Raw genomic sequence first — 24,244 nt, 5'->3', positions numbered from 1 at the left:
TAAACAAAAATTAAAACCTTTATCTTCATTGTAGAACTGACATATTAGCTCCCTAGATCTCTGCTAAAATGTAACAGTCAGCCAGGCAAAGCCTGATCACAACCATGTGGCTGGAAATCACTTTCCACGTGTGTAAGTGCCCTGCCCATGTTCAGTGTTGTAAGACAGTAAGCTCACAGGAGGCCCAGATGCCTGCAATCCATGGGGCTGAGCTGATACTACATTTGCCACAGTACACAGTTTCTGTGTTATTAGAAATGTCACACTGGTACGTTCCCCCAGTAACATGATATTAACTAAAACGGGGATGGTTTCTTTACTTCCAAAAGCAGAGATAACATACTTGAATTAGAGACTTTAAATTGTTAGGAGCACCTCTGGGCTTGCTTTCTATGCCTGCCACTTCAAAGACGGCATCATGGATAAGACACAATCAGTATTGAAGTATTTTTACAAATGCATGCAAGCCTTTCATGTTTTCAAGGTATGCCCTTCCTGAACCTGATTTTTATATTAGCCCTATATCGATATTATTTTAGATGAAAACATTTATTTTGTATGCCACCTGAGCCAACTCAAAAGGCAGGGATATTAATTCACAGAAATTGATATGAAGATGGGGTGACCTAAGCCCTATTTATTTGTTTTTACTGTTCTTAAAAGACACTTTAACAGCTGGTAACAGAAGGATGTCTTTTCATTTCTATCCCAGACTTTCAGTATAGTCCCTAGCAATAGTGAATGCACAGTATATTTTTGTTCGATTAAGGAAAGAGTTGATGGATGGATGAATGAAGGAAGGAATAAAATGTATCAATTAAAAGGGAGAGCAGGGGCAACCATCTTGCAGTTTTGGGGTTGGAGAGGAGCAAGAGGTTTTAGAGCTGCACAGTATTACAGGTGCTCACTGAATATTATTTAACTGAAAAAATAAAGACTAGAAAATCCATTAAATATCAATTAATAATGGTTAGAAAATCATTCTTATTACTAACTAGAAAATAATACATTGATCTTTTAACAAAATGTGATTTGCCTTGGTATAAAATTATTAATAGGAATTAATTTAAAATTATCACAAATACTTTTATATTAAAAGTTATGAGGTGTATAAGTCAAGAAAGTGTACTAACGAAACTTCAGGAAGGAGTCATAGACATAATGCCGTGCAGTGGAAGACTTAGTCCATTTAATTGGAAATCAGGAATTCTGGGTTCTAGTCCTGGTTATAAACTATGATTGTGACATTGGGCAAGTCACGTGATCTTTCCGGAGTTTAGATTTCTCACCTGAAAAATGAGGGAGCTTTCAAATCATGTTCTTTAAAGCCCTGGAAGTTCTTAGGTACAAATTTAAGCAGCTCCACTTTAGTTTTACAAATTGGGCTCCCAGGCAAGATATCATTGGAAGAAAGGGAACTCTGGCTAAAAAAACCCTTAAAACACTGGCCATGTGGATCTCTAGATTTTACTGATCTAAATACGCAGATAACAAATTACTTATTCCCTTTTGAGTCTTAACTCCAGGGTGATTTTCAAAATGTTGAATAAGTGGTATGACACTGGCATCAAGCAACTGGAAAAGAAGTCAGTGAACCAGGACAAACTGGCTGGATATTGGTTCTGCCCTAGTGAGGAGTTGGGTCTTCCAAAGGGGATGGGGATGTGACTTAGATTCTATGGGAATCCAAAATAGCTTTCACTGTTGCTGCTCAGGGTGCTGACCAGCTTAAGGTATAATCCAAGGAAATGAGAATTTAGCTACCTGTCTGGATAATATCTTCAGTTGTACCACACAAAAACACAGGTAAGATTCAACTTGCAGTAGTGGAAAAAAATATGATCCAGCTAGTCATGAAACCCTGTAAGGTCAACTGTAGAAGTGAGAGCAAATGAAAAGTGCACAGAGGCCCTTTGGAGACTGTAAAGTGCTGGCTTTATATAAACGAGTGACGGTATTACATGTAACACACACTTACCTCGTGGTTGCAGAAGCAGTAAATGACGGCAACAAAGAATCCCTAAAAAGAGGAGGAAAAATAGAGTTGAAATTATTTTTGTGTGCATTGTGTTGTTTAGTAATCAATATAAACAGACAACCTGGAGAGGAACATTTCACTACGGCAATAGCAAGTCAAGGCTCGATGAAAGTTACTACCACTCGTGTTCAGTGCTTCACTACAAGAATATTCTATTAGAAATGCCTTTTTCTCGTTAGGATTCTATTGTTTGGCTAAAAAGACTACTCTCGTCAATCTGGTTAGTATATTACGGCCTTTAACATGGAGATTTATAGCAGAACGTGCTGGTTACAGGGGGTTTGAAAAGAATCTTTGTACCTAAGACACTTAAGAACTGAGATCTTGTAGCATTTAGTAGAGAAAACTTTTGCAAGCACGAGTGTCAGAGTCAGTGCATGGCTGCGGGCCTGGCTGTGCCCTGTGTCCTCGTGGTGAACTAGTGCAGTACTCTTCCCACAGCCAAGTCCACCTCTCCAATAAGGACGTGGACTAAGTAACTTCTGAGGTTCCGGTCACTACTCAGAAGATTCCTTGTGTCCAAGCTTTAACTGCCTATAGAAATGGCGAAACTAATAGATCAGATTATTAAAATAATTCCTAAACTTAATTTTAAGCCCTATTAATCTTGACCTCTTTCTTCACATTAAGCCTCAGCAGTAGAAAATAAAACTACTTGGACATGAATAATCGAGACAGCAAAACTCTGGCCTAAGAGCCTGTAGCAGACTCACTTCTGCCTTAGGACACACCATGTCCCACCCTTGCTTTCAAAGTACCTCACACTGTGCCTTCAACGAGGCTTTGGATCTGAAGCAAAGTGAACGGAAACAAAGCAGCCACTCTCCACCCCTGTGTGGCAGACATGGGACCACCTGGGACGACCCCCAAGAGGCTGCTCCATTCTCTCCCACATGAGAAGAGACCTGGATACATTTCCCTGTGTAGTCACTGAACTGTCAAAGATGGATTCCTGACATCCCTCTGACAGATGGAGGGGGACAGAGCAGGAGGCGTGGATGCTCTGTGCAAATTCATTACAGCTCCTGGAAAAACAATTCAATGCGTGTGTATGAAAGGAGGGTCTGAAAATTACTGTATGGGAGACAGAGTATATGCGTGGGTGGGACCAGCTGAAGGTCCTGGGAGTAATGGGAAAGCAGAAGCTACAAAGTGCTCACAAAACCTGGTTTCCTTCACAGTTTTGGCTGTTAGCTTGGAGGCTGTAAGTTATGAGATTTTAGGTCAGCTTTAGAGTTATATCTCCTGACTTTGCCACTAACCAGAAAAGTCCATTTCCTTATCTGTAATAGGCATGAGAATACTTACCTCACACATGAAGTGCTACAGTACATATTAGTGAATGGTAGCTATAATTATGATGATTTCTGATGGACAACGTGACAGTGTCAGCCATACCCATTCTCTGTGGTCTGCCTGACATTGTAGGGATGGCTAAAATATAGGTATTCTAAGTTTCTGACCTCGCTAATCAGAGCCAAGGCAATGAAGTGAAGTGACTGGAAACTGGCTTCCAGTTTAAGAGGGATATAGATTCCAGCTCGGGGTCCAGTGTTGGCATTTCACACTGATAGAAACATCTGCTTCTCTGCCCTGTGTTTTCATGGCATTAGCGACTATACTGATAATAATCCAGGTTGGAAAGCCAATTGGCATTGGTTACATTGGTCTTCAACAGTCCCCTCAGAAAAGCAAAACCAAATGTGGCCCTCAGATGCTGGGGAGGGGAAGGAAAGGTCAAAAGCACTGTGGGAGGGACTTCCCTGGTGGTGCAGTGGTTAAGAATCCGCCTGCCAATGCAGGGGGACACGGGTTCAAGCCCTGGTCCTGGAAGATCCCACATGCCTCAGAGCAACTGAGCCCTTGTGCCACAACTGCTGAGCCTGCGCTCTAGAGCCCATGAGTCACAACTACTGAGCCTGAGTGCCACAACTACTGAATCCCGTGTGCCTAGAGCCCGTGCTCTGCAACAAGAGAAGCCACCGCAATGAGAAGCCTGCACATCTCGATGAAGAGTAGCCTCTGCTCACCGCAAGTAGAGAAAGCCTGCCCACAGCAATGAAGACCCAACGCAGCCATAAATAAATAAATGAATGAATAAGTGAATGAATAAAAAAAGCACTGTGGGAGTAGCTCTGCAGTGGGTCAGTCTCTGGACAAATATATTTGTTTTCTAAAGATGTATTCTCAAAGCTCATACCTCCTATATCCTGTCTCCTTGCCCAATTTTAAGATTCAAAACATGGGAAAGCAGGAAGTGAGAGAGACAGAGAAGGTAACAAACGTTGCCTTCCGGGTAACACGTGTTCTAAAGGGTCATTCTTATCTCAGAGGAGCCCCAGAAAACTGTGGGCCCTGCACCAACTAGTTGAGTGAGTGGTTGAAAAAGTGCTTTCCCTACCTGGAAGTGAATCAGAGAGTGCATCACGTAGTCGTAGATCCGTCCAAGCACTGGGTGGGAAGGTCTCCAGGGAAGGACGACGAACTGGACCCCCAGCAGGGGCACCAGGATCAGAGTGGCCCTCACCGCCTTCAGGTACATGTGCGATTCCTCCTCCTGGGATTCCTTCATTTTCTTCACAAGCACCCGGACGATGTTGAGCAAAAAGAAGAAGTTGATCTGCAAAGATATGATCGTTCTGAGCAAATTCTCCAGGTCAGCACCCCTGAAGGACACCCACTTCCCTCAGTTCTTGTTTATCCAGTGTGGGGAGCAGACAGCGCCTACACGGGACACAAGTGACTGCCTGAGAGGTAATATAATCGGCTCCGTGTTACGAGAACACGGAGCATCAGCAGAGCCAAATACTCTTTTCAGACGTGAATTAACATTTCCCCCCCCTTTTCCCTATATGAGAAAATAATCTCCTGTATATGTAAGTATATTAGGTTCAACTCTAAGGAAGGTATTTTATTCTTTATTTAGGTTTTTATAATTTTTACAAAGGAAGTCATAAATGACACTTTTAGATTTATCTTTTCATTATGAAGATTTTTCCCTTAGGCAGGACTACTTAACTAAAAGTAAAATGAGGGCTGAAAAATTTATCTGTAAAGCTTATGCAGTGGAGAAAGCTAACCCAGACTTCTTTTTTTCTAATAACACTTTCAAAAGAAATCACTTCATTGAGGTATAATGTACGTTCAATAAAATGGAGATTTTAAGTTTACATTTGGGAAGTTTAGACAAATGTATGTACCTGTGTAACAACCACTCCAAACAAGAGAAGAGCATTTCCACCACCCCAGAAAGTCCCCTCTTGCCCCTTTGCAGTCAACAACTCCCGGACCCCACCTCCAGCAACTGCTGATTCCTATCATCACAGAAATGGAATAATACATGGTGTGTATTCTTTTGTGTCTGGTTTCTTTGGTTTAACATACTATCTGTGGGATTCATTTGTATTGTGTGTATTAGCATTTCATTGATTTTTACTGCTGAGTAGTACTGCATTATATAAATAATACATATACATAATTTGTTTATTCATTCTCCTGTTTATGGAAATTGGAATGGTTTCCAAAATTTGACTATTATGAATAAGCATGCTGTGAATACTTGTATACAAGTCTTTGTGTGGGCATGTTTTCATTTCACTTGAATAAGTGTCTAGGAGTGGAATGGCCTGTTCATATGGTAAGTGTATGTTTAACTTTGAGAAACTGCCAAACTGTTTTCCAAAGAGGTGGCTTCATGTTACATTCCCTCCAGCATTATATGAGAATTCCAGTTGCTCTTTACCCTTGCCAACACTTGGTACAGTCACTTTTTAATATCAGCCATTCTAGTGGATCACAAATTACTTTTGGCTGTAAAGATTACTTTTAAAACCAAGGTTGTTTTTAAAATTTAATTGATCATTTATTTAAAAATAATTAGAATAATTCTTCTAGGGCCTCCCTGGTGGCGCAGTGGTTGAGAGTCCGCCTGCCGATGCAGGGGATACGGGTTCGTGCCCCGGTCTGGGAGGATCCCATATGCCGCGGAGCGGCTGGGCCCGTGAGCCATGGCCGCTGGGCCTGCGCATCCGGAGCCTGTGCTCTGCAACGGGAGAGGCCACAACAGTGAGAGGCCCGCATACCGCAAAAAGAAAAAATAAATAAATAAATAAATAAATAAATAAATAAATAAATAAATAATTCTTCTACCTGGAATAGAAATAAATGTTATTACCCCAAAAATTCAAGAAAGGAAAGAGACCTTTAATAAACATTGAATTCTTATGGGGTGTTGTGTAAATATTCAAGACCCATGTTATTAGGTCCTTGTGAGCGCAGTTGAACTAGTAAGTACACCACTACTCTGAAAAATGGCAAAAGAAATTGAATTTGCATTGGAAAGGCCAGGAAAGTTAGGAAACAGGCCGGGTGATAACCCAATTTGATCAGTTACTAATGGATGCTTCTTCAATGCAGGAGCAGAATATGGTCTATGACTCCGACTGTTTTTATTTTTCTTACTCTTACCTGAAGAAAACACTATCTTTGAGGTTAATGGGGAAAATAATATCTAAATTTTAAATTTGATGGTTCTGATGATGGCCAACATACAGTAAACCATGGGTGGAAATAAAGAGCTTGCATATAGATTCGGACAGTCATATTTTCTCCTGGCCCAACTTCTTACTAGTCATGTGATCTTAAGTGAGTTTACTTGAGTCTTTGGGTCTAGTTTTCCTAATGAGTAAAATGTCTCAATGTATCCACTTGGAAGGTCTGCTGTTAGTAACAGCATGGCAAGGTATGTGAAGTGCCTGAAATGCTTTAAGTGCATGTTCAGTAGTAGTTATGATGATGGCTCATGGACCAAAGGTGAAATGGAAGATGGTTTCGTTTGGCAAAGCCCAGGGAAAAATGCTGCAGGGGGACTTTGTGGTCTTTCGCTTTCTTATCAGCAACATCTTTACCTTTGGTCTTTAACTAGGAGAATTTATAAGTTGTTGGAAAAAAAAAAAACACCTATATTGTTGCTATGGCTTGTATAGAAATGAGCTTATGCCCCTCTACCCAATTATAGTAAATAAAAATCATTTTTAAAAAGACTCAAATCAAATTGTTCTTATTATAGATTATCACTAAATTAACTGTTAATAATGGATTTAAAAAGCATTTCTCACCACTAATGCCCCCATGACAGGACCATGGATGATGTAAAGCAGGTTGGTGTCCACACTCAGCCAGCAACTAAAAAAAAAGAGGAGGGAATACATCAATACAATTGCATTTTATTTACAAATACATTAACTAAGAACCACAATACTTACTTGTCATTGAATAACAGTGCCCTTGCGATAGCATGGGCAGTGGTTGGCACCAGCGGGAGCCCTAAAATGTGAAAAAGTACAAAAGCTATAACTACAGTTTTATAAAAATTGTAGTTTACTTTCAAGAATAGTGGCAAATTTAATGTCTTGTCAACATATTGCCCTGATGTTTTTGTGCAGATTATCTTTGGTCAAACCAGGTAAAAATGCTCTTAGAACATCATGTGCTGTCAGAGAGTTTGGTTAACAGCATCCAAATAATTAAAAGCCTTTCACAAATTATCCAGTGTGGTAGGTACATTATTACTCTCACTATGACCATAATACCATTGTTATGCCTATGTTGATGATGATGACTATTAATTGAGACCAGAAAGCTTTTCATTGTGTGTGAACTGGGCTCTCTTACCCATGGGAGGTGGGTTGTTCTGAAGGGAAGGGACCTGAGATGGCATATGAAAGCCATAGTCCGATTGCTCCAAAGACTTCTTGGTGCTCTCAGTATTTCTTACAGGCTTTTTGTTTTTCTGTTTATATCATGTGCATTGATCCTATTTTCTTTCAACAAGAACACTTGAGAGTAGCTAGTACATACCCTACCCTCTGTAAGTTCTGGCTCCAGGACCTTTTTTTAAAGAAGCTCAGAATCTACTTCCCTGAGTAAACCTGAAGTACTAGTCAAAAACAACTTTGAGTTTATAAATGGAACGATGGAGATAGCTGCTGGCGATGCGTCCTGTCAGTCTGAGTCTTTTAAAAATCAACCTTTATTCTATAAAAGTAATCTAGAGTAAAGCTGTAACTTTTGTAAAAAAAAAAAAAAAAAAAAAAAAACTTCCTCAGATACACCCGTGCACAATAGAAAATTGATTTGGTTGACACATTTGTAGACAGTTTTTAAAACTATTATCAATTAAGAAATGTGTCTCAGAAGTGAATCAGACATCCACACTTCTATTTTCTGTGAATTATATGCAAAAAGAGACTCAGAACATCGAGTTTTCACCAAAGAACCATCTCAGCTTCTTAACCCATGAAGCATATAATTCAAAATAGGACCATCAAATGTTTGACTTCGAAGAATTTTGAGTCTATTTAACACAAAACCTGATTGTGTTTTATTCACAGCAGTTCTAACATCCCACTCAGGTTTAGAATCAGAAATTCACTCTCTGACTTTACTTTGAAATACAAATTTTAGAATTAGACAGCAAGAGAGGCAATATGGAGACTTCACTTCCACCTTGTCATTTTGTAGAAAGGAAAATGTGATTCTTACTTAATACAGAGAAGAGTATAGACCCATATCTGTTAATTTCTAGGGCTCTTCACCTGCCTCTAGCCATGATGTCACTTTTTACAGTTTATTTTTTCTTTCCTTTTCCTCTTCTTCCAGGCTTCAAGCGTCATAACAACCTTTTCCGCCCACTAAAGATGGTCAGAGTAAGAATAATCCTCTCTCCCCAGTATTCTTCTTCAGGAGTGCTGAATAAATTCTACTTGTTCATTATAAAAGTCCATGGGTGGGGGAGTTCCTTCTTTGATTTATAACAATGGGAGAAACAGCAAGGTGAAGAATCAATCTGAAGAGGATTGTAAATGATTTTTCTGAGAACTAAACTTCAGTGTTTGAAGTTGCTTCGATTTGAGAGAAATTGACCAGTAAGCTGTCCAGTGCAGACTTTTAAGGAAGTAACTACTGAAAGAAGCCTTTTTTCATTTTCTGTTGGGGGGAAGTTCACCACCAGATACTTTTCACCCAGAGGGTGATGTCCATACTGTCTCATAATTCTTTGAGATGGACTGGGTAATATTACAGCTGAAATGAATGGATGAGATGTACATCACCTGCAAACAAAGTTAGGTCTCAGGACGTAGCTTTCTTGGGTCAAATTTTCTGCTGTCCCACTTTCAAACTCTTTTCAAAACATAGGTTACACCTTATTTCATGGCATTGGACCTAAATTTTAGGACCCATTGTACTGTTTTGGTGTGAAAATAATTTCAAAAGGACAATAAAAATATCCACTAGAAATTTCTTCTCTGCTCTATTAAATTCTTTAAAGTTTCTGTGAAACTATTTTTGTTGAGAATTTATTTTGGTTGTAATTTTACTTGTTTTCCTCCCATCCAAAGATAATGCTTGCCTGAAGTTCTAAGAGAAGGCTATTGTTTTAAAAGAAGTCATCATAGCTGTCTTACAATTTTGTTCTCAGAATTGAGATTTGGTACTGTGATTTTTGAATGGTAAAGAGTTTGGTGGAATTTTAGTGTGTGCAGGAGTGGAGAAAGATAGATGTAGCCCAAGCATGTTAAAAAAAATAATTACATTTTAGAACTATACTTGTTGACTATCTTTCTAAACTATGGAAATTTAAATCCTTCTCATTCTTTTAAATGGATGATTCTGTGCTTACCTTACTGAATGTGATGTTCCTTAGGATTCTGCTTGAATCATTCTGATAAAGTTTTAAGTATTCTCTGATTAAGATATCCCATAAATATTTTACTTATTTTCATTACCTTCTTTTTGATACAACAGCTTGTTCTTTTTTCCTTTGAATTGTAACACACATGTACATGTGTGTTAAGCAGATGTCTTCAAAGAGCTGACTACGATGATGCTGAAAGTTTTATAACGAATTCACAATGCATCAGTATGGAAAAAGCAGTATAAATTGCTCCTTCCAGGGTGCTCTCATCTCTGCTGAATGTCACAAGCAAGAATAAATTTGCAGCCTTTTCCTTCCATGAGAAATTTTCTGAGTGTGGCAGACAGATGTTTTTAAATAGTCAAAATTGGTACAAGAAGTATGCCATACATTTTACTTCAAAGGAAATAAGTAAACTAGATCAGACAGAAATGGTGTCTGTGGCGGGGGGCCAGGGGGAGATGTTTTTTTCAGGTTTTCAGTTTGAAGGCATCTGACCAGTAGCAATCATTATTATTGTGATAATCAGAATTGCTATTGGGGGGAATTAAATTGTAGCTAGTTGATTCCTGGCATGACCAGTTTCAGAAGACTAGAGATCACTGGGGGGTATGTATGAAGCTGAGAAGGACAGGGAAAGGAAAGAGGGGCTTCTTGTGGAAGGCAGGGACTAAGAGAAAAAACAACAAAAAACAAGTTTGATTGTATGCTGGCCTCTTTTGAGGACAGGGAAAAACAGGAGGACCTAGCACCTGATGTGGGATGGGCAGGATAGTCACAAGCTTGATTTCTAACCTTACTGGATGGTTAAAAAAATCCAGGATGCTGGGCTGTTGCCAAGGTACAGCCCTTTTAGTAGCCCCACTGCATTTTGGCTCTTGACTTCCATGAGATACTCTAGAGTGTGAGAATTTCTCTTTCTGATTAAATTAGAATATCTTATTATCTGTTACTTACAACCAAAGAGCTGTAGCATCATCCGTTCAACTTTGAGGCAACCCAAATATCTGCCGTATTGACCCACCATTAAAGGATTATCCCATTGGGTTTGGGTAATGTATTGATACTTGGTTAAAATCCATGTGTTCCTATGAGGGAGGGTTGACAAGTAAATGAATATTGCATAGGGCCATCCCTGGCATAAATCGTGGAGAAGACTTTGGGCTGCTTACATGACTTCCCTGAGGCATTTCTATACAGTTGGTAACAATATCTGTTGGGCAGGGGTTTAACTACAAAGCGTGATGTTTTCAGAAAGCCCTCGGATTATCCTCCCTCCTCATGAAATCTTGCCTCTCTTATGGATATTTTAGGGGCTCCCCCAAATGCTGCATTAAAAGTCAGGCTTAGCTGAAGGCAATCCACAGCTTCTGCTCCAAGAGTCATAGTCACCCTGTCAGTGGAGAGTAAGGGCAGCCCTTGGCTCTATAGACAGTGTGGAATGGCCCTTGGGATCCTCCTCCACTATGGAAGTTTCACTGAATGTGTTTTTGTCCCAGAGCTTTTTCCCTCTCACCGCCTTACTATCTGTCTGCTTCCCTTCCAGCAGTGGAGCTGTTCTTTTAGCAGCCCTCGGGGAAAGGGAACAATTCTAGAGAGTCCCCAAGGACCTCAGCACCCTACCTTAGTCAATTTGTACAGAAGTAGCCACACCTCACAAATCATGTGACAGTGGCTTTTAGAGGAAGCTGTCTCAGAAGCTGTCCTCTGAAGTGACAGCTCAGAGAAGCAGGCAGCCCAGAAACCCAGGCGTGGAGGTTGATCCTGCCAGAGAAAGGGGTTCATGATGGCGGATGACCTACAACGATTCCTGTATAAAAAATTACCACATGTTGAGGGGCTCCATGCTATTGTATCAGATAGAGGTGGAATGCCTTTCATTAAAGTGGCCAATGATAATGCTCCAGAGCATGCTTTGAGACCTGGTTTCTTGTCTACTTTTGCCCTTGCAACAGACCAAGGGAGCAAACTTGGATTTTCAAAAAAATAAAAGTATCACCTGTTACTATAACACCTACCAGGTTGGTTCAATGCAATCGTTTACCTTTGGTGGTGAGTTTCATAGCCAGCAGCAATGCTAGTATAGGACTAATCGTCAGCCTAGAAAAGGAACTTGCTCCATTATTTGAAGAATTGAGACAAGTTGTGGAAGTTTCTTAATCTGGCAGTGGTTTCTATGTATACCTTATTTTCATTATATCAGACAGTGTCAATCCAGCAATCTTTAAACTACAGCAACACTCTTATCCGTGTACTCAAGAAAGGGCCCCTTTTTCCACCTTACACTAGAGAAAGAGCCTATAGATAGAATTTATGGACAGATTGATTGTTATTTTTTCTTGTGTAGGGCCTTTTCTTATTTGAGAGATCTGGGGATTCCACAGAAATGGTTCAGTCTATCACAGCTCCTATGGAGTTAATCCAGTCACCAAATATGCCTGAGATTCCATTCAGTGGCTCAGAATCAAAATGATACTTTGATCCACTTCAGCCATGAAGTGCTCTCTATTGTACAATATGCCAGACCTGCAGAATGAAGCAGACTCTTTATATTGTGAATGGTGAGAACATATTTTTCTTCATATTATTTTCTTTACATTGAGTGTGAGGAAGATAAAATGGCTTAGTAAAAGTAATAAAATCAGTACAATCACTAACTTTCCTTTGTATATATTATTTTGCAGTATAGGTGAGTATTACTAACTGATTTGATTCTTCTCAGAGGGTGCTGCTCTTTAATGGAAATGAAAATGATAGCTAATCGTTTTTTCTTCTATTCTGCTTTCTATAACCAGTGTTTTTTAATGTTTGTGTATTCTTTATAAAATTTAGATGTGATTCATTATTGAATTGTTTCCAATATTGGTATGTATGTAAACATGGTAGTATAGCCCTTTTTTTCATACTTGAGTATAAATAAAATAGTATTTTTAAAAGTACAGTTTGAGCACTACATAGGTTTTTTTCCCCCAGACTGTTTTTAAATGTTTAAAGACTACAATTAACTTAATTCACTCTTTCAACCACATGAATAAGTGACTGTTTCTCGTCTGGTTTGGAGACTGTTTCACCTAACATAAACTATCAATTGGAAAATAAACCTCATCCATGAGCCTTAAAAAAAAAAGAAGAAGAAGAAGTAGCCACACTTCAAACAGTCCCACCATAAGCTTTTCAAAGCCATTGCCATGCACTGTGAAGTCAGGTAGGTTCTACTTGGAGGCCCATGTGGTTATGTCTATTGCTTAGCTGGACTCCACTTCCTGAACCTTCACTAGAGGAGTCCTGCTGATGGATTGACAGGAAGGAACACTCTTGAGGAAGGGAAGTGGGTCCAGGGTAGGGGAGTACAGAATTCAAAATGTGAAATTCTCCTTTGCTCTACAAACAGGTGATAAATAAAACTGAAGGGGGTCTAATCAGATCTCTCAATCAGCGCATGTTTTCAGTCCATCTGTTAGCTGGGTTTGTTTCCTGAGGACATTCTCATAGTCATACCTCTCCTTCACTGCACTCACCCTCCCGCTATCACAGTCCGTGTGAACTTGTTAAAAAGCTTCTACCAAGTTCTCCTGGAGACTGAACTCCTGCCAGCACCTGTGTCCTGTCTCTCCTCAAAGGACCTCAGCCCCTGCCTGCTCTCTGACCAAGACTAGAAGACTGTGAATATACAGACAGAGGTAAAGGTGGCTCAAAACTCAGCTGCAGAAAATACATACCCCAGCCCAGGACATAATACCACCACATGCGTTGTCCCTCAGCAAACACAGACACCACGATGAGTGTGTGAAGATAGACCCCTTCGCAGAGCATCCAGAAATAGTTGCACGACATCATGTACTGGTGAAAAAAGTGCAAAATCTTGCAGATCGGCTGTTGGAAAGAAATGGAGATACTCAGTGGAAGACATCTGTAACAATTTGGCCGAGAACAGAGGGTGAACGTGAGAATGAGCCAAAGTATCTGCATTCAGCCTGAAAGGCAGTTTCCCCAAATGTCTATCAATGTGTCACCCTCTAGATTCGGAAATCAGAGTAATAGTTCATAGGTTATTAGTATTACATGTAAACAAACAGCCAACTAGGGCAATGGAAGCCTAGTCTCCCAAATGTTCTTTTCTCATTACATCCTGGTTACTTATATAGTCTAGACAGGTTTATTTTTCCTGTAGTGTGTCTGAGACCCATAATTTTTGATAGCATCCAAGGATTTGTCCCACAACTTTTAGGGCCCCTTTTCTATGGCCAGTGAGGAGAATAACACAGAAATTGTTAATGCTCTCCTGAAGTTCACTGATCTGCTAGTGATGTTTACTTAGCAGTAAAAGAGGAGAGAACCAGGTGGTTCATTTCTCATATATGAGCCAGGAGCTATGCTGAGCCCAACTGATGTGATTTTACTTTCATAAGGGAGCCTTAGTTTCTATATGGGGGTCCATGTGTTTGGGACACAGAGAGGATGGATGGAAACCTCGCTTGGTACTCTACTGATGTGGGATCCACATTTCTGGAGCAATCAAGATTAACTACATATTGTTGTCTGTACAGAAATAATTATTGCTTAAACTACATAACAGAACACCCTAAATAGTTCCCTAGTCACCTCTAGAGTAGGGCTTGTCATCTTGGCACTATCGATGTTTTGGACTGGATACTTTTTGTCGTGGGGCTGTCCTGTGTGTTGATGGGTGTTTAGCAATATTCCTGACCTCTATCCCCTAGACGCCAGTAGCATCCTCTACCCAGTCATAACAATCAAAAATATTTCCAGACGTTACCAGATGTCCCCTGAAGAGGAAAATGTCCCTGGTTGAGGAACACTACCCTAAGGTATTTAACTGTGCTTGACTCCCTCTAACAACAACAAAAATAAGAACAATTTAGCATGCAAGACTTTACATATTAGGGATGATTATTTGCATTATTATTTTATCAAATGCTCTGCTTTACATTTTGAATCTGACTGGATTTCAGGCCTTCTTTTTTACAAAGCAAATTAGCCAGAAAGTGACTTTCAGTATTGCAGTAACCTTTTCAGGACCACTTATTTCTATTCAATGCATAGCAATAGTAATTCATTTACTGGGAACCTGATGCACTGAGTCCTTTCAGAACTCATTGAACGTAAGAAGCAGCCAGCTGGGTCCATGAGAAGGCAGATAGTGTATTTTCAGAGATAGAATCAACCTCTGATTCTGACCAAAGTGGAACAGTAGTGCAGATAATTCAAAACATCAGGTAATCTAAAAGTAATTTATATTGGCTTACAAAGGCACTGACTTTATCTGATTACCTTCCTAATTGGCATTATTTAATATTATTATTAGTTTGCTAAGCAAATACTTGCTATGTGCACATGACAAACAAGTAAAATAAGAAATTCAGTTGATACTCTGGATTCATTTTAAAGACTACTCTTACTTGAAAACCCTATTCCTTCTGGACCAAGAGGTCCAGAGCAGAAGCTTTGGTGGCTGCCATTTGTAGAGGAAGGGATAAGAAGAGGGCAAAGATGATGGCCCAGGGAAAAGCTGGGGCTCTGTGTCATCCAAAGCAGCTTTGACTTCACATTTTATATGCAGCCAATCCTCATTATTCACTGTAGTTATGTTCTATATGGCTAGATACAGTAGCATACTAAGGAAAAAATTGTGAGATGTTTTGTTTTTGTTGGGCTTTAAAAAATTTGGCAAGGGAGAATTCAAAATAATAACCATTTCTTTTTTTTTTTTTTGCATTATGTGGGCTTCTCACTGCTGTGGCCTCTCCCATTGCGGAGCACAGGCTGTGGACGCGCAGGCCCAGCAGCCATGGCTCATGGGCCTAGCCGCTCCACGGCATGTGGGATCTTCCCAGACCGGGGCACGAACCCGTGTCCCCTGCATCGGCAGGCAGACTCTCAACCACTGCGCCACCAGGGAAGCCCGCAACCAACTATTTCTTAAAGGACATTCTGCTAGAGTTTGGTTAAACACATGTTATTATTTAAGATCCTTTGATTTTTCAAAATGGTGGCTAAATTTCATGAAGAAACTATGCTTATTTTTTTGTGTGTTCAATCCTGGACTAGGTCCTAGAATTGCGAAGACAAAGTTCAGTGCTTGCAATTGAGAAAGTCATCTTCTGGAGGGGAGATGAATACAGAAATACATAAATGCAGCCATGCACAATGACTTCTAAAACAGGTGATTTCTGTAATCAACATTAATACCATTAAAAATTCTTTTTTCAGGTACATAGCAAAGCCTGGCACCTAGATCATAGCAAATAAATGAATCAAACTAATGGGGTTTGTGTTATTAACATTAAATAATCCATTCAATTTGTGAGAAAATTAACAAGGAATGAACTAGTAGATTCTGCCAAAGTTGAACGAATTATTAAGCGTTGTCAAGCATTCTGCTCTTCCTCCAAGTTTTGCATTATTTGGGGGCTGCTATACAGACTAATTTATAGTAAAAGAGGTGGCTAACTATAAATTTACTTCTCGAATTTGCATGAACAATATTGTAGCAAAATGAAGAGTATGCTAGGAGGGTCTCTCTTTGGTTACTGGGGGCTATCAGAAGCACGTTTGAAAACTTATGGCAAACAGTTAAAACCACATCCTCCACTATACAAATATATTAATAAATAACTAAAAATATTGAAAAATTAGTTTGAAATGGCCTAAAGCATACTAACTCCATAATACTTTGTACCGAATCAAAGCTGCCAAGTTTATTTCTGCTAAATCTTGTTTTAAAGCAGAAATAAACTTTGGTGTAGGTTCTGGTGATCTCCAGCACTGTGTCTATAGGTTGTTCTGCCTCTGTTTCAGTGGTGTATATATCATTCCACCTCATGTGGGCATACACTTTTGGGGAATGGAGGTTGCAACTCCATTATCTTCCCTGAACTGCTTAGAACTGGAGTGGGAAATACTGTGGAGAGAAACTACTATTGTTTGTCTATAAAAGTGAATGGATCCAATGAGACTGATATTTGATTAGGTCAGTAATTTTCCCAGCTCTCTTTTGAAGTGTGAGAGTGATTTTGATACACAGAGAACTAGAAAGGACATATGGCTTACCTTTTTCCTCTCCATTCCTTCATACATCTTACAAGCTTGAAATGCCCTTTCATCTACCACTTGAAATTAAACTCTAAAGGGTGTGGGCATGGGTTATTGAAAGGAGTTCTTGAAAGCAGTGATGTAATAATGAAGCTCTCCAAAAATATCCAGTTCAAATATAAATAATGAAAAAGTTTATAGTAGTGCTTTTTCAAATTTTAGCATGCATCAGAATCACTGGGAGAGCTTGTTAAAACACAGATTGTGGGTCCCATTAGCAGAGATTCTGATTCAGAAGATCTAGCATGGGGTGGTAGATTCTGCATTTCTAAGTTAAGTACCGAGTGATGCTGATGCTATTGGACAATGGGGCACACTTTGAATAGGTTTAGGGTACAGAGGGAGTTTACTCAGTACCTGACTCCTGTTTTGGTTACTTGCTGGGCTTCCAGGACCTATAACTCTAACCATCAAAGAGCACAAGCTTCTTGTTCCAGTAGACTCACAATGCAATGAGAAACGTCCTGACTTTGATTCACATGTATACTAAAACTTCATGAGGAGGAATTACAGAAATGTTTGTCAAGATGCCAGTGCAGTTGATAAACCAAAGGGCAAAAGGCTTTCATTTCAACCTGAAAACTGTCAACTTGTACAGTCTTTAAAGCTAGTTAAATGAAGGAGAAAAATCCCCCAGTCAGAAAGTCAGCATTAACTTTGTAGGAAACTACTGCAGTCCTTCTCTAGAGAAATTTAAAGATACAACGTTTTCAATTAAATGTGAGTCTGTCATGCAATCCTGGGCTGATTTCTGATAAAGCCTCAGAGAAAATAATCTGTGCAACTGTAGTCACGATTGGGTGTGTTTAGGGAAAAAAAAAAACCAAAAACAAAACACTGGAGAAAAAAGTCCCATTTGAGATAAATACACTGGAAAATGATCCAGAAATTGGCAAAGGAAATACTCCGGAAGTGTTCAGGAAACAAAGCCAGAGAAAACAGAAAACATTTTGGGGAAAAAAAAAAAGCCTGTTAGAAATGTGGCAGGGGAATAAAAATTAACAGCTTGCTATACTCAAGGGTCTTTGCCTACATGCTGTAATGAGGATATTATCACTCTTCACTGGGGATTTTCAAGCCATGACTGAATGAGTTTTATATGCTCAGGCTTAGGCCACAGCCCTTTTTGGTTATTTGTGATCTAAAACCTCTGAGTATGTGCATTCTGCTTTCACACTTAGTCCTTTTAGATTTAAGCAGTATTTTACACATGCTCTGAGTTTCCACACCTCCCATGGTGTGTTAACACAGAAATGGAACTGAGTACACCACAGTTAGAAAATGATGAGTGCTTAAGTCCATGACAATGGTAACAACTCTAGTATAAATAATGATAGCCAGGGGCTCCCCTGGTGGCGCAGTGGTTGAGAGTCCACCTGCTGACGCAGGAGACGCAGGTTCGTGCCCCGGTCCAGGAAGATCCCACGTGCCGTGGAGTGGCTGGGCCCGTGAGCCATGGCCGCTGAGCCTGCACGTCCGGAGCCTGTGCTCCGCAACGGGAGAGGCCACAACAGTGAGAGGCCCGCGTACCACAAAAAAAAAAAAAAAAAAAAAAAAAAATCCATGCTGTGGGTGGATTTATAAATAATAATAGCTAACATTTGAGAGTTCTGACTCTTAAATGGATTTATGGATCTTAAGTATATTGGTTCATTTAATCCTCACAAGCAACTCTTTGAGAAAGGTACTATTATTATTGATATCTCTATCAAGAAAGTGAAGCACAGTGAGGTTAAGTAACTTGCTCAAGATTAATCTGTAATCTGTAATCTGGGATCTGAGATCCTGCAGTTCAGCGAGAACAATGCTGTAGTATTTGGAGCAATCTGCCTGAACACAGCTAATATCAAATTGATTATTGCTCCAAAACTTTCTAACAATTAACCAACATACCCAAGGGAGTGTACAAAACTTCTAGTAACTCAACGGAAAGTTTTTTGAGAATGAAAACAAATCTATAAGAAGTGCTGCATGACATTCATAACAGCTTTCTCAAAGCAAGGGAAACAAGCTGCAAATGTTGAGATGAAGACGCACTACATAAACCATACCACAAGATACCATTTGTAGGTGACTAATTTCTCATGCAGAGGTATCACCCAGACTGGTCAGGTGAGAGAAACTGGAGATTGGGTTGATGTTTATAGCCATTTTAGGAATAATTCTTCAAATCCATATGGAAACGTGGTTGATTATAAATAATAAATTTTAAAAGGAATAAAGAAATCCTCTATACTTTTCTGTACCATATGATCTTGGTTAAAAGACCATTTATTGGCTTTGAAATGTAAGTAAAGTGAAATAGCATAAACGACCAGGGTAAGATACCTCAATTCATTACCGTGTCTTGGCATTATTCTCTCTGCACTGTCCCTCAAATCCATCATACTTTTCATTCTCAATCTAATGTCTTTCATAGGCTACCAAAATGGATAATTCCAATACAGTTTTATCTGCCATTTGATCTCTCATCTCAAAAACTCTGCTATCGCTGTCACCTCCCTCACATTTACATGCTCTCCCTCCCACCAGCCTCCTCTGGGCTAGGTGGGAGGAGTCAAGTTTCCACCCGTGGTTTCATCAGTTTCTAGTGCCTCACTTCTGAGCATCCATTCCAAGCTGATCTTCCTGTGACTAAGATGATGTTCTGACATAGCCTATTGGCTCAACTGTCCTGAACAAGTGAGACTTAGAAGAAATTCACTTTGGTTTTCAGAACTTGGGACTCATTTGACTTTACTTATATAAGAGGCTATAGAAGATGTGACCCAATTGTTTTGGCTTTTGAGGTAAATGCTCAGGTTCCCAGTAAAAACTAATCTCACTGTGTTGTCCCTTTCAGACTCAGATAAAAAGTTCAGAGAGACATTTCTTTCTAGAAAATGACTAGTATGCTGCCAGCTTCCTTTAGATGCAGCAAGAACAATGCTTTTAATTCTACCTCCTAACTCTCTACATGAAGATCATCAAATAAGCAGACAGAACAAGAAAATGAAATTTTAGATATTATAGAAATGAAATGTTCAAATGACACAAATGACAATGGGCAATTTTCACATCACTCAATAAACTGAGGATTTATTCAGCCCTTATTTATTCGATGAGTTATTTTGAGTTTAACTTTAAAAAAAAAAAGTTGTGTGAAGGAATAAGATTCTCACCCTTGGTTTTACAGGAGAGAATCTGCCCAACCAAAAAACTTTCAAGGGAAGAGACTGACTACTTTGATGGGAAAGGGACCATAAACCCACTGGGATTCCTGCTGAGGAGTGAGAACACTGTTTTCTTTTGCCCCCAACAAAATAAACCCTTACAGAAGTAGTGTGAAAGCACGGGGATAATGCAGCCTCCTTTTACAAGAAATAACTTTCTTTTTAATATATCCCCTTGGGCACTGGGAAGGAAAATATTTTTACCTCTTAACTACTGATTCAGTGACCTGAGAATTGGGTCAAAATGGAAAAAAAACAACCCACAATTCTGTCTTTAGTTTGCTTAAGAAAGAAAGTCTTTTAAAATTATATATTCTTTTTTACATAGAAAATTATGTATTCTTTTTTATAGAAAAGAGACATGCTTGAATCACAGATAGATGGAGTGCTGATGGATGTGCTTTAGGTTATGACTTTGGTTATGTTTTTCATGTTAATTGCAATTTCAATAAATATTTATAGACTGAAAATGTCTAATATCTTCCCTTTTTCAAAAATTTCTTCTGCTAATTTTTTTTTGTCTGTCTCTTCTTTCTTGGGTTTTTCTTTATTATCTCCACTTTTCTTGGCTAGGGAGGACCTTAATCTAGTGTTTTCTGGAATGTCAGTTTTTCAAGAAAAATGCAGCATTTCATATAATTTATTTAGAGTAATTGATTTTAGAGTATCTGATTTTGCACATGACTTAGTAATACGTTGATGACATGACTCTCAATATTTGGATGTTATTTTCTCTGTCTTTTTAAAGGTGGGGAATTTTATTGCTGGGAAAGATGGGGTTTTTCTAGTTAAACCTGGTTAAACCTTTCCTAGTTCTTGTTTATCCCCTGGGTATTCAAATATATTACAACAGTTCCTTTATTCTTAATGCCTGCATTTGTAGTTTCAAGTGCAATTTACTTTAATAGTCATTTGGACAGGAAAAGATCCTCAAGAAATTAGACTTCTATGATAGCATTTATGACAGAATATGCATTTTCAAGATAAGGTACAATACAAAGTTTAAGACCTATGTCTCTCTTGGAAATAGTAAATAAGCAGTTTCAATGATGAATAACATACAAGATATATCTACCTGAGATTTCTTTCCTACTTTCTTTTTTTTTTTTTTTTTTTTTTTTTGCGGTACGCGGGCCTCTCACTGTTGTGGCCTCTCCCATTGCGGAGCACAGGCTCCGGACGCGCAGGCTCAGCGGCCATGGCTCAAGGGCCCAGCCGCTCAGCGGCATGTGGGATCTTCCCGGACCGGGGCACGAACCCGTGTCCCCTGCATCGGCAGGCGGACTCTCAACCACTGCGCCACCAGGAAAGACCCCTACCCTTTCCTGAACTAATTTTGCCTGCCTAGAGAGAGCAGTCCTGTGTTGTATGTGGAGGATTAGATAAGAGATGTACCAAAATCTCACTGGAAAACAAAGACTGTTCAAACAGAGAAAGTACTAACAACAAATGTCCCAGTTTTTTTCCTATGGGCCAGTTGTATGCTTCACAATTTACAAACGTCAATTAATTTTTGTCGTTGTGGTCTTTGGTTTTTAGCCTATGCTATTTATATGTATTTGGTGAAAGGCACATGTTTCCAAATTCTGTCCTATGGAAGAAAACAGACATTTGGAAATGTGGAAGAGGGCGAAGTGTGCTCATACACGCCCCGTTTTCCACTGTAAGTGGGCTGTGATTGGTGGCTTATTCTCATTTGAATCTCAGAGGAAAGGAGACTTCTCATTCAGGCACACAGAGCAAAATCAGACTTTTTGCTCCTTTGTTTTCCACTAAAAAAGAGACATACACACACTTTGAAATAGGTAAATAAATGACTGAGTCTCACATATATAATTGCAAGACGTAGGCAGCTGTTTCTATGTGAGGCTGCGCATATTCCTAGGGATTGTGAAGAGAATGTCATAAATAGATATTTCCCCCAAATGATATGAATTTAGTTCAGCCTGAAGACTAAAATTTGAGTTTGGGGTGCTCAATAAACACTTGATTGATTGGATGAAGTTCTACCTTTCAAGAGTTTTATAGTTTTTTCCTAGGAAGTTTGCTCTTGCATAGCTAAAAAAAAAAAAACCTAAGTCTGTTAGGTTAAAAATATATTGATTAGGAGAACCCGGTGTTAGTCATGCCATAAAGATAAACTTCTTTTCAGTTTTTCAAACTTATGTCACCTTGAGAATGCCTAATGTGACAGAGCCACCCTCCCATCTCCATATCCAGAAGAAAGCTTCCTATTAATTTCTCTGACTCCCCTATGCTCACATTCTCCCAGGGAATCAGCTGCTTTGTGGCTAAGCCAGGTCCCTAGATACCTGCTTACAGGCTTTATTAAAGGTTTCGAGGCAACAGGGGAGCTGGAAGGCAGAGCTGAGCTGGCTGCTTGGTGGCTAGGAGGCAGCCTGTGTGCTGTGACTGCCAGAGCACCTAGGAATGTCTGTCCCTAAAGTACCTATGAAAGTGAAAACATCTGTCAATGATAACTTACCTGTCTAAGAAAATGAAGAGAGTAACAGATTGGTTGGGAAAGTCATGTGCAGGGACCTAGGGAGCTAGCCACAGGGCAAGGGTTAGCAGTTACCTTGTGAGCAATCGTTTGCAATATCACGCTCTTGGGAATTTTTAAAAGCTTTATGCTTCTTTGGGACTCTGGGACAATCCCTTGGAAGTAAGGGCAGGTTTTTATTACTCTCATTTGATGGATAAGGTTAAATGGCTTCTACAATTTAATAGTGAACTCAGAAAAAGTCCTGAATGTATACTATTTCAGGAGGATAACAGGTTTAGTATGATCTCATAATGGATGAAAAGCCCCCATTACCCTACATCCAGAGGGTGGGCTGGAGGCATGACATGTGGGTGTGAGACCCCGCACAAGAGAGATGGGAGAGAGTCTATTCAAGAATGACAAGACCTCTGCTCCCAGGTTGGTGGGCTGATTGTTCAATAACTAAAGTGCCATTTCCTGGCCTACTTTGTACAGATAGTAATTTTCTCAGGGTTTTCATATTTAATGGGAAATGGGATGCCCCAAATTTGAGTTTTCTTTGCTGAGATATTCTTGGTTAATGGCTTCTACACCTGTTTTAATCTTAGTGGGAGTCAGCTTCTCTAATGAAATGGAGTGTGCTTGTCTAATTATGGAGAACCATTACTTTGAAATGGCTGAGCCAATATCTTTAAGAACAATCTTCCTAAGGAAAGAAATCAAGATAATCAAGAGCACCATGTGGTACAGAGGAGAGAGGATGGGCTTCTGCGTGGGACAGGTCTGGGTTTGAATCTATCTATCTAACTATCCACGGTGGGTAGGACAACTATCTACGTCTAACTATCCACGGTGTGTAGGACACGTGCCTTCACTGAGCCTCCATGTACTCAGTTAATAATGGGGAGATGGCAGGACAGGAATAAAGATGCAGATGCAGAGAATGGACTTGGGACATGGGGAGGGGGAAGGGTAAGCTGGGACGAAGTGAGAGAGTGGCACTGACATATATACACTACCAAATGTAGAATAGATAGCTAGTGAGAAGCAGCTGCATAGCACAGGGAGATCAGCTCGGTGCTTTGTGACCACCTAGAGGGGTGGGATAGGGAGGGTGGGAGGGAGACGCAAGAGGGAGGAGATATGGGGATATAGGTATATGTATAGCTGATTCACTTTGTTATAAAGCAGAAACTAACACACCATTGTAAAGCAATTATACGCCAATAAAGATGTTAAAAAAATAATGGGGAGAATATCCACCCTTCGCTGGGGTCTTGTGAGGATTAAGTGAAATGAGATTACTTTTCTTAAAATCGGTTGACATGAAAGACGAAAACTCATCAAGGTAAACCCATTCTGCACCTAAGACACGACTGTCTCAATAACAGATGCCATGGTTTTAAAAGATGGAGCGCAATGCCTTTCTGGATGTATTCACACTGCAAAAATTATTAGCACTGTGGATCCATTAGAAGCCAAATTAAGCTGCTTTCCCATGCCATGCCACTGTCACGCAGGATGCACGCTCTGGGCAGATTTCACGCATTTTTGTCATTGGGTTGGCAGAGCTGTCAAATGCCAGTTTTGAAAGATGAGGCTATCTACAGATGCTTGCATAACACAGTTAAGCAGAGAAACAAAAATGAAAATATCCCTTGGCCATTCATTGTGTGCTGGATAACTTCTGTTTGTGCTTT

The 24,244-nt window shown here is 39.7% G+C and overlaps 1 protein-coding gene and 1 pseudogene across 2 annotated transcripts in view; one reads left to right on the top strand and one right to left on the bottom strand.

Annotated features, from left to right (window-relative positions):
- The window catches only part of CALCR (calcitonin receptor), a 65,536-nt gene that overhangs the window by 5,478 nt on the left and 35,814 nt on the right, over positions 1 to 24,244 (bottom strand). The window contains exons 7-11 of the mRNA XM_082633023.1: positions 13,454 to 13,607; positions 7,303 to 7,363; positions 7,156 to 7,222; positions 4,440 to 4,658; positions 1,979 to 2,020 (exon numbers count right to left, since the gene is read on the bottom strand). Of these exons, the coding sequence (XP_082489149.1) occupies positions 1,979 to 2,020; positions 4,440 to 4,658; positions 7,156 to 7,222; positions 7,303 to 7,363; positions 13,454 to 13,607 (543 nt within the window). The remainder of the gene's footprint in view (positions 1 to 1,978; positions 2,021 to 4,439; positions 4,659 to 7,155; positions 7,223 to 7,302; positions 7,364 to 13,453; positions 13,608 to 24,244) is intronic.
- Positions 11,467 to 12,166, top strand: LOC309810798 (ragulator complex protein LAMTOR3-like; annotated as a pseudogene). Its single transcript has one exon. The product of its transcript is annotated as a ragulator complex protein LAMTOR3-like (transcript).

This window comes from Mesoplodon mirus (assembly GCF_964341445.2).
Source record: "Mesoplodon mirus genome assembly, chromosome: 9".
NCBI classification, from domain to species: domain Eukaryota; kingdom Metazoa; phylum Chordata; class Mammalia; order Artiodactyla; family Ziphiidae; genus Mesoplodon; species Mesoplodon mirus.
The sequence above is the reverse complement of the archived record's forward strand: the minus strand, read 5'-3'. Positions and strand labels throughout refer to the sequence as shown.